This window comes from Pristis pectinata, chromosome 4 (genome assembly GCF_009764475.1).
Source record: "Pristis pectinata isolate sPriPec2 chromosome 4, sPriPec2.1.pri, whole genome shotgun sequence".
Lineage (NCBI taxonomy): Eukaryota > Metazoa > Chordata > Chondrichthyes > Rhinopristiformes > Pristidae > Pristis > Pristis pectinata.
Window position 1 is genome coordinate 37,925,019 of NC_067408.1, and position 10,538 is coordinate 37,935,556.

General features: G+C 40.2%; 1 protein-coding gene across 5 annotated transcripts in view; it reads left to right on the forward strand.

The window, feature by feature from the left end:
- slc26a2 (solute carrier family 26 member 2) overlaps positions 1-10,538 on the forward strand; it is a 37,527-nt gene that overhangs the window by 13,817 nt on the left and 13,172 nt on the right. For 4 of the 5 annotated variants that reach the window (XM_052015306.1, XM_052015305.1, XM_052015308.1 and 1 more), the window contains one exon: positions 6,064-6,681. In XM_052015306.1, the coding sequence (XP_051871266.1) occupies positions 6,076-6,681 (606 nt within the window). In that variant the 5' untranslated portion in view covers positions 6,064-6,075. The remainder of the gene's footprint in view (positions 1-6,063; positions 6,682-10,538) is intronic. The other variant, XM_052015307.1, reaches the window with a different exon arrangement.

Genomic DNA, 10,538 nt, shown 5'->3' on the forward strand with positions numbered 1-10,538 from the left:
TGTCAGCCACATTTCGGTGAGACATAGTACATAACAGTCCCCCAGTTCTCTTTGGTAGGTCAGTCTTGCCCTTAGTTCATCAACTTTGTTCTCAATGGACTGGACGTTAGCTCGTAGTATGCTGGGGAGGGGGGTCTTGTATCCACGTTGTTTCAGCCTTGCCTGCAGCCCAGCCCTCTTGCCACGTTTCCGAGATACGCGGTGGCGACTCTTTGGTCCTGAAGTGGAGCCATCAGGTAAGTTATTGTCTAGGGTCAGACCTGTAAGACATGGAGTGGTTTCCCCTGGACTGGATGGTAAGTAACTTCTCCTTGCTAGACTTTGAAGACCTGGAGTGGATCCACCTGGACTGGGAAGTCAGCTTGGAAGACCTGGAGTGGATTCTACCGTCTTGTAAGGTAAGTTGTTGCTTCCACACAGGTTTAAGCCTCCTGAAGAGGAGTGAGCTGCCTCAGCAGGTAAGTGGGTCATTTAGGGGGGCCTCGGCATTGGGACAGCCCCGGGTGCTCCATAGGGTCGGGCTTCCGACCTGGAGGGGCCCTAGTGTCGTGCATTAGGACTCGGCCTCGCATCAGGTCGGGCCTCAGGAGTCGTCTTCCACAGGTCGGTTCTCGCCGTCGGGTGCTTCAGTGGGGTTCGGGAGTCGGGTCTCGGCGATGGGGGCTCCCTGGGGATGTCTCTTCACCCTGCAGAGGCTTCCATGTGGACGGGCCTGTCCTAGGCTGCACTGGTCGTTTCCCTTTGGGTCAGGGAATCGGGTCTGCTTCATAGTCGTTCCTGGAAGTCGGAAGATCGCCAGCCCTGTAAGAAGATTTAAAAGAACATTATTAATAATAGTTAGTGACATAGAGTTTAAATTTAAAGGTGTAGAATGATTATAGTAAGGGTAATGAGTAGATCTGTAGAGAGCAGTTTGCAACGAGCGCCACGCTCCAGCACCATTTTGCTCTTTGGCTAAATGACAAGATAGTTACTTAGTAGAGAAAGAAAATCCAAAGGTGCTGGAGATACTGTATGACATAAGGACAGGGCATGGTAGAATATAAAGTGGAAATATAAGGTCATCCACTTCAGTACACAAAGCTGAAAAACAGTGCCTTTTTAAATGGTAACATTACGACATGTTGATGTTCAACGAGATCCAGTCTTTGCACAAGTCACAAAGCTATTTGGTTAAGTAACCCTTATGAGTGGATTTGAGTACAGGAATAAAAATGTCTTTACTGCTATTATTTGGGGTCTTGGTAAGAACAAACCTTGTGTATTTTGATCTCCTTGTCTTAGAGATAAAGATCCTTGTCACGGAGGGAGTGCCAGATTTGTACCTGGGATGGCGGGTTTGCAATTTGAGAAAAGACTGACTACGCTAGGCCCATATTCTCCAGAGTCTGGAAGAGTGAAATGTGATGTCAATGAAACATGCAAAATTCTTGCACGTGTCCACAGGCCGAATAAAGGGAGAATATCTCCCCTGCCTGTAGATTCTAGAATATGGGGGTCACAGTCTCAGAATAAGGGTAGGCTGTTAGGGACTGAGATGAGAAGTTTCTTCTCTCGGAGGATGGTGAATCTTTGGAATTCTTTTCCCCAAAGGTTCATAGAGTTCATTGAGTTCATTCATAAGAGAGAGAGAGAGATTTGCATATTTAAATTGAAATTTAAATATACGGTTTTAAGTGTGATGTATTTTCTCTAAAAGTTTTATTTTAACCTTTCTAGTGTCTCTTTAAAAAGATTTCTGATGTTATTCAAAATAACATTTAGAAACGTTTGATGTTTTTGGCTGGTTTGATAATTGGGCAAACCAGTGGGTGTGACATAAGCAACTGAGAGTGAAGTTTTTCTTCAGCTGTTTCATGGTAAGGCATCTTCTAGATCCACCCACTTTCCCCCAGTGGGACAGCAGTTACACATGCAGGATTTGGGCTTTTGCTGCAGAATCAGACTAGCACTTTTCAACAAGATGAAATAGGCAAAAGGTAAATTTATACTTTAGGTCAGCGGCAAGCACAGACTGCTGATTGCTGGCAGAAATTCTTGTTAATTATATGCTGTGTGTGTACATTATTGTTACTGAAAGTACCCCATTATGATATTTGGAATGATATATGTTTCGTGGCTAATAGTAATTCCCATATTACTTTTATCACCTGTGTTCCTTAATGACTCTGCCTGTTTGATAAATTGTTAAATCTGCATGGAAATCTGGCCTGCTAATTGGGTCAAATGAATTATGCAAAAAATATTGGAGCTGGATATTAAAATAGCAACTGCTCTGCATCAAATGACTATGAATTTGGCACCTAAATCATGAAATTTGTATGGAAGGGAAGTATTTGAGAAAATCACTGCTGCTTTAAATGTGTAACCAGTGTACAGCAATCAGGATCTAATGACCATGTAATATGTTGGTTTAAGTCCAGAATTAAGGCAACAGTATTAAATGTTCTTGGCTCGAAATATTACAAGGTTTTATTGGACAGTATTGGAGTTTTATTGGCAGCCAGAAGCACTTGGTAATGTGGGCAGATGCCAGTAATGTGGGGAGGTGCCAATATTTCTAATAATGTTTTACATCCTTACTCCGTCTCTTTTGGGGATTTCACAAGAACTTAAGAACACAAGAAAATAGGAGCAGTGGTAGGCCATCAGGCCCTTCAATCCTACCCCGCCATTGTGGAACACAGGGACCAAGGAGTACAAGTACATAATTCACTGAAAGCGGTGTAACAGTAGACGGGGTGGTGAAGAAGGCATTTGGCACGCTGGCCTTCATCAGTCAGGGCATTGAGGATAGGAGTTGGGATGTTATGTTGCAGTTGCACAAGACATTGGTGAGACTGCTCTTGGAGCATTGTGTCTAGTTTTGGTCATCCTGTTATAGGAAAGAGGTCATTAAGCTGGAAAGAGTGTAAAGAGGATTTACGAGGATGTTGCCAGGACTCGAGGGCCTGACTTATAGGGAGAGGTTGGGCAGCCTAGGACTTTGTTGCTTGGAAAGTAGGAGATTGAGGGATGACCTTTTAGAAGTGTATAAAATCATGAGGGGTATAGATGGGGTGAATGCACATAGCCCCTTTTCCCAGGGAAGGGGAATTAGAGGGCATAGATTTAAAGTGAGAGGGGAAGATTTAGAAGGGACCTGAGGGGCAACTTCACGCAGGGGGTGGTGTGTATATGGAACGAGCTGCCAGAGAAAGTGGTTGAGGCAGGTACAATAACAACATTTAAAAGACATTTGGATAAGTACATGGATAGGAGGGGTTTACAGGGATGTGGGCCAAATGTGGGCAAATGGGACTAGCTTGGTGGGCACCATGGTTGGCACCATACAAGGTCACCCCTCAACCTCCTCCACTCCAGGGAAAACAGTCGCAGCCTATCCAGTCTCTCAGCAGCTCAAGTTCTACAGTTCTGGCAATGTCGTTGTAAATCTTTTCTGCACCCCTCTAGCTTAATCACATCCTTCCTATAGACTAGTGACCAGAACTGTGCAAAACACTCCCAAGTGTGGCCTAACCAACGTCTTGTACAATTGTAACCTGGCATCCCAACTCGTTTATTCAGTGCCCCAAGCCATGAACGTGCCATATGCCTTTTTTGCCTCCCTGTCTACCTCTGTCACCACTTTCAGGGAACTATGTACTTGTGTTTCTAGGTCTCCCAGTTCTACAACATTCCCTAGGATCTTGCCACTCACACATGTCCTGCCCTGGTTTACCTTCCCAAAGTGTATCACTTTGCACTTGTCTGAGTTACATTCCTTCTGCCATTTCTTTGCCCTCTTTCCCAGTTGATCTAGATCCTGTTGTACCTGTAGACAACCTTCTTCACTGCCCACTACACCACCAATTTTGGTGACATTTACAAACTTGCTAATCAAGTCACCTGTGTTCTCATCCACATCATTAATATGACCACTGGTCACAAGCCTCCTATCTGGAAAAACAACCCCCCGATACCAACCTTTGACTCCTTCCACCAAGTCAATTTTGTATCCAATTGGCTAGCTCGCCTGGATCCCATGTGATCTAACCTTCCATACCAGCCTACCATGCAGGTCAAAGGTCTTGCTAAAGTTTGTGCAAATAACATCCACTGCCTTGCCCTCATCAATCATCTTTGTCACTTCCTCAAAAATCTCAATCATATTTGTGAGACATGATTTCCCATGCGTGAAGCCATGCTGACTATCCACAATAAGTCCTTGCCTTGCCAAATGCAGATAGATTCTGTCTCTCAGAATTCCCTTCAGTAACTTTCCCATTGTTGATGTTAGGCTCACCGGCCTGTAGTTCCCTGCATTGGCTTTGGAGCCCTTGTATAAAGGCACAACATTAACCACCTTCCAGTCTTCTAGTACCTTACCTGTTGCTGACAAAGATACATAAATCTCTGCCAGGACACTTGCAATTTCTTCTCTTGCTACCCACACGTCCTAATGTACCCTTGGTCAATCCCCACTGATGTATCCATCTTTATGGATCTCAAGACTACCAACACCTCTTTCATATCGTTGTCACAACATGCCGTTCTACCTATCTTTGCATTATTGGCAAATTAGGTATTTGGTATTGGTTTATTATTGTCACTTGTACTGAGGTATAGTGAAAAACTTGTCTTGCTGACTGTTCCTTCCTCCAGGTCATTAATATAAATAGTATTTTGTCAATTTAAGAGTTACATTCCTTCTGCCATTTCTTTGCCCTCTTTCCCAGCTTTTTGAGAATTAGTTGTTCTTTTTTGTATACTAAACACACACTTTGATATTTTTAATTCAAATTCTTCTTTGCTATTCTCAAACTGACATGAATATATTAATAAATTTGAAGATCTGAAATAATAGCCATTGCAAGAGATCTGCTTGGGTCTAACCAGACCACTGCCAATCCAAACCCCATCTGAAGATTTTTTATTTGATATTCCAAAATGTGGTTGAGTCTCTAATGCCTGACATCTTAGGATCTTGGTTGCAATTTGCATTTGTTTTTGTTTGAAATGGTACATTATTGCTAAAGAGACTTCATGTCCAGGAATGGAGTGCTGCAATATTTGAAGACCCCTGAACCAGTCAGTGCCAGGAAAGTAGGATTGCATTCTTATTGTGAAATTTTGCTAGATTTAAATAAACATTTTGCACAGTGCAACTCACAAACGGGAAATCATTGTTTTTTCTGTTATATTGCAAGATAGTTTTGGCACAAAGAAAGTAGAGTGATTTGTATTCATTTATTACAGCCAAATGCCAGATTTTTAATTATTCAGAAATGACTTCATGAGTTTTATGATTATTTCAGGCACCTAAGGATAGGGCTATGATAAGGAGATGTAGTAAAGTCAAGGTTGGCAGTGAGCAGTGGTACTGAATAAAGGATTGTCATAAATTTTAGATAAGTAGTTATATACCTTGTACCTGATGCACCTTTATTAAAGGAAGAGAGATGTTTGTGATTACCCAAGCAATACTATATGATTTAACATTGTTCTGTATGATTACTCTATTGTGTATGGTATATTTCATGATATTTGATTGAATGTTACTAACTATTAGTAGAAAACACCAAACTTTATTTATATTCCATCATTTATATGGCTTGATTTTTATGATAAATTATTAAATATTTCAAGAATCCTCAGAGGAAGGGTATGTCTTTGCTGATTATTTTGAAACTGCAAGATGTACCTTTTTAAATTATTAAAAATGATTATCACCATTTTTGATATCTCTTAAAGTACATTTTGAAAAATAGAGAATGGTAATAGATTCTGGCACAAGATATAAATTTTGTTCTGTATCACAATTGTGCATCTGTTTGCAATTTTTTTTTGGTTGCTGGAATAAACAAATGAAGGTGAGAAAAATAATCCCATAGAACAATGCTGCCTTAAAAAAAAAATGTAAGGATGAACCTCCAGGATGGAAATAATTCAAGTCTCCAAGATGCTAAGTTACAGTATTGCTTATGATGCCATTTTGATTGTTATTCATTTTGTCTAAACATTTTGACAAACTGCCGTATGTCGAGATGTAACCAAAACTAAACTGCATTTTTTTTTATTTAGGGAGCTTTCAAGATGACTTCAGCAGACTCTAATAATGCTGAATGCATATTAGGGCTCAATAACTCGGCCTCGTGTGACATGAAGAACAATGAATATTCTCCCATTGTTTTAGAAGAGCAAGAAAAGAAACCATTTGATATGAAGAAGTTTGCAGTGAAAAGACTGAAGGAGTATTTCTCTTGTACCCCAACAAAAACAAAAGACTTCCTTGTTGATTTATTTCCTATAGTACAATGGTTTCCAAAGTATAAATGGAAGAAATGGATTCTGGGGGATATTATGTCTGGGCTGATTGTAGGTATCCTGCTGGTTCCTCAGTCAATAGCCTATTCATTGCTTGCTGGGCAGGAACCAGTATATGGGCTTTATACTTCATTCTTTGCCTGCATCATTTACTTTCTGATGGGAACATCAAGGCATATTTCAGTTGGTATTTTTGGTGTGCTTTGCTTAATGATTGGCCAGGTAGTGGAACGAGAGCTGCAGATTGCTGGTTTTGACCTCTTTGATGACACTAATAGCACTAATCTGTTCAACCAGTCTGCAAGTGTTTGTGGCAGAAGCTGTTTTGCCATTCGTGTTGGCTCAACTTTGACTTTCATGGCTGGAGTGTACCAGGTAAGCTGATAGTTAAGTCACTCTTTATGAACATTAAATGATATAAAATGAAGTTCTGGGCTTGGAGTTCCTCCGACGTAACCAGGAAGCTTGACCTAAATGTGGTTTTAACATGAAACATTGATAATTCCTTTCCCCTAACAAATGCTGCTCAGCCTGCTGCAACCTCCAACAAATTGTTTGTTGCCCCAAATGTTTTCATTCATTTCATTGAGATTCATTTGTACAAGGACTATAGATAAGGCTTAAAAAATAAATAGTGAGTGGAGCAGGTTCTCATGAGAAGAAAATTTTCAAAAATCTAGACAGAACAAGGTGCTATCAGGTAGTAGCAAAATGGATAATGATGACCATTGTTTGTCAGGAAGGAACAGAACATACAAATGAGTTAATTTCCAACTGGTGATCTGAATAGGAAAAACATTGTAAAAAGACAAAAATGAAGGCACTTTTGTCTGAATTTTGCAATAAAATAGGTGACTTAATGACACAAATATAAGTAAATGGGTACAATCTAACAAACATTGTAGAGATGTGGTTGCAAGGAGACCAAACATGGGATTTAAATATTCTAGGATAATTAGCCTTTTGAAAAGATAAGGGAAAAGCAGGGTTGTCTTGATGATAAAGGCAGTAGAGAGAAAGGATCATGGCTCAGAAAATTGGAAATAGAATTAGTTTGGGTTGGAATCATTTCAGCTAAGTAAGAGCAAGGGACATGAAACCTTGGTGGATATTGACTATAGCCTCCCAAAGTGTAGTGGCAGTGTAGGATATAGTATAAATGGGTAATTAAAGCTGCATTTAACAAGGTTACTACAATAGTCATGGAAGGTTTTACACTAGATATTGACTGGGCAAATCAAATTAGCAGTAAAAGTGTGGAAGACACTTTGCATACACAATATTAGTTTGTACCTTAGTTTAGCATTCTGACACTTGTATAATAGAATGTTTAAACTGAGAATCCAAGTAAATCTTGGAGAATGTGGAGGTGCAAATCTGGAGTGCAAAGCTGACTAGATCTAGCCTAGCATCATGCCTGGGATCACCACTTACTACCTCCCCACTACAGTACTGATGAATGGTCAGAATGGGAAGATAATATCTTGCTGACCTAAAGCATCTTGGGTTCTTATAGTGGGGTGTGGATGGTGGCAGGGATTCTGGTTGTGTAAAGAAACCCTTCCCCCAGATTTGTCAGCTAAACAAATTACAAGGGTAAACTAGGAATAAGAATTAAGAAATGTGAAAAGTTTTCCCTTTTATATTACTTAAAAAAACATACATTAATGCTTGTAAAGCAATGTCGTTTTAAAATGAGTGATTTTACCTTTGCCTCCTAACCTGTGGCCCAATAAACACCATTAAAATCAATGAGTTTTGCGACTTGTGAGAGTCTCTCCTGCCACAAGATCAAAGGTGCAATTTTGCAACATAATGCTGGGAATCTCAGCAAGTCTGGGATCCACAGCCGCTCTTCACATAGAGCGTTGAGGCAGAATGATCTGACAAATTCAGTGCCCTTGGATGTCCCTGATTGACCATGCATGGCAGTTGCATTCTGACTGCCCTTTGGCTGTTCAGGTTAATGAGATCCAACCCTATACATTTGACTTGCCTATTTTGTCCTGCCAGACCCTGAATCTAACATGAATAAGAAATTGAGCTGAATTTTTGTGTAGTTCAGTATTAATTCTCCAGCTTTCGTGGATAATTAAGACCACGTGAAGAGATGTTTGTTTTATGAGACAGAATAACAAACCATTTTACGTAAGAAATGTTATTTAAGGTATTGTATAATTCAGAAGTTGCACATCCCCTCTAAATTATTTTTTAAAAATTTAGGCATTTGCATGCATTGCTTTATTCTGGTGTACTTTTTATAGTTGTTTAATGATTTCAGGTCAGATCCAACAATTAAAACATGTATTCAGAAAAAAATCTAATAGTGAAATATTCAGCTCATTTAATTTTAATGTTGTGATGATAATGCTTCAAGAGGTTAAAGCTGGAGATGATGATGAACATTTATTGTACACATTTTCTAGGAAGTTACTGACTTTGAGTCAGCCAATATACTATTTTTAGTGGTTATGCCACGTAGGCAATTATAAATGGGTCATTACTTTATGTTGCTCAATGCTAAATTCCATTGCATGACATGCAATATCATATGGACAGGTCTGTGAAATTTTTCTTTGAAACTGTAAAGGAACAGTTTTTTTAAATCCTTTTCCTTTTTGTATTTAAAAATTACTTGTGTATGTTAAGTATAAAATGGACAAGATGTGGTGGTTGTACTTTTATATGGTATTTAATGCTGGGGATGGGGGAAATGGGATTAAGTTGAGCTTGACACTGAGGAATGATTCCACGCTGTGGTACCACAACCTCTGGTACCACTCTGGTGATTCCATAGCATAGAATGGGCCCTTCAGTACACCAAGACCTTGTCGACCATCAAGCATCCATATGACAGCCCTTTGGCAGAACCTGGCTGAGAATTCTCGAATCTGACAATAGAGGCATTTATTTTAAGTCTGTCATCACTATGTAGTGGGAAACTGAAATTTTCCTGATCCAGGTGAAGGAAATGAAGGTTCTGTAGCAGTCAGAGAGCAAAGATTTGATCCAATAACTCACTTGGCTGTCAATGGAAATCGCAACGTAAAAATAGGCCTCTCAATTAACTCAGTATTATTCCTCTAAATGGATTTTTATTTTCTACCTATGTTACTAAAATTTGATATTCACTAATTTTGGTAGTGCACACCAGTCATACAACATTCTGTATATTTTATAGAAAGGTTTTCTCTCCTAAATCTTTTGACTCCAAACGTGCCTCTCTCCCTTTGTTCTAGATCCATCAATTACAGGAAACCATCTATTTTCTCTCTAAAGTCTATTGCAGCCTAATGGGCTTTGGACTTTGCTGCCAGTGAAAATCTGTGTCACCCTGGACTGAAGTTGGGATGGTGGGTGGTGTAGAGGAAGTGGATGCTCATAGACCTGATCTGAGGTGGGCTCGGTGACTGAGGTGGAGATAAGGACTTCCATCAGGGCTCTTCGTGGGGAGGGAGGAGTGGTGAAAATCACTGGGTCAGTGGGAGTGTAGGCCCATATAAGGTTGGGTTGGGTCAGCAAACAATAAGCTGAGGTTTGTTAGGAGGCCAGGGCTTCTATTGGAGGCTTTCAGGGGTTTGTGGGGGGGGGGGGCAGTGGAGAGAAAATGAATACATTGGGAGATTCTGTGGGTGGAGAAGGGTCGTAGCCTAGGCCAATCCAGTAGTGGGGGAAGATTGAGTGGCACTGGAAGCACTCCAAGAGGAACATTGGAACAGAAATGGTGGAATTTTCCTGCATGCCTCATTTAAATCTCAACTCTCACCTGAAGTGCCTGGAGGAATTTCCAGAGTTATTTTGAAGAGGTTAATTGAAGCCATATTGAAAAAAATTTATTTGAAACATATGATTGATAGTTTACACACAGGGAAAATAGATCTCAAATAACAGATGCTGAACTTGTAAAATCAATTTTGGGTTGTCGGCATTCTGGCAAGGCCATTATTTATTGATTCAGTTGCTTGTTAGGCAGTTGCGTAAGATGAATGCATAGTGAGCAGTGATTTGAGGAGTCCTCTTCCTCAAACTTCTTGCATTCACTGGAACATCCTCGGCAATATCCACATCAACAATGTGATGCTACTTTCCATAACCATTTTCCCTTTTCCTTTGGGAAGGGATAGTTCCTTCCAGGACACTTGGTTCAGTCTACCATCTCAAGAATACTCATTCACCTTACCATCGCAGCTTCCCATGCAACACCAATCATTTACTTCCTCCTCGTCATCCAA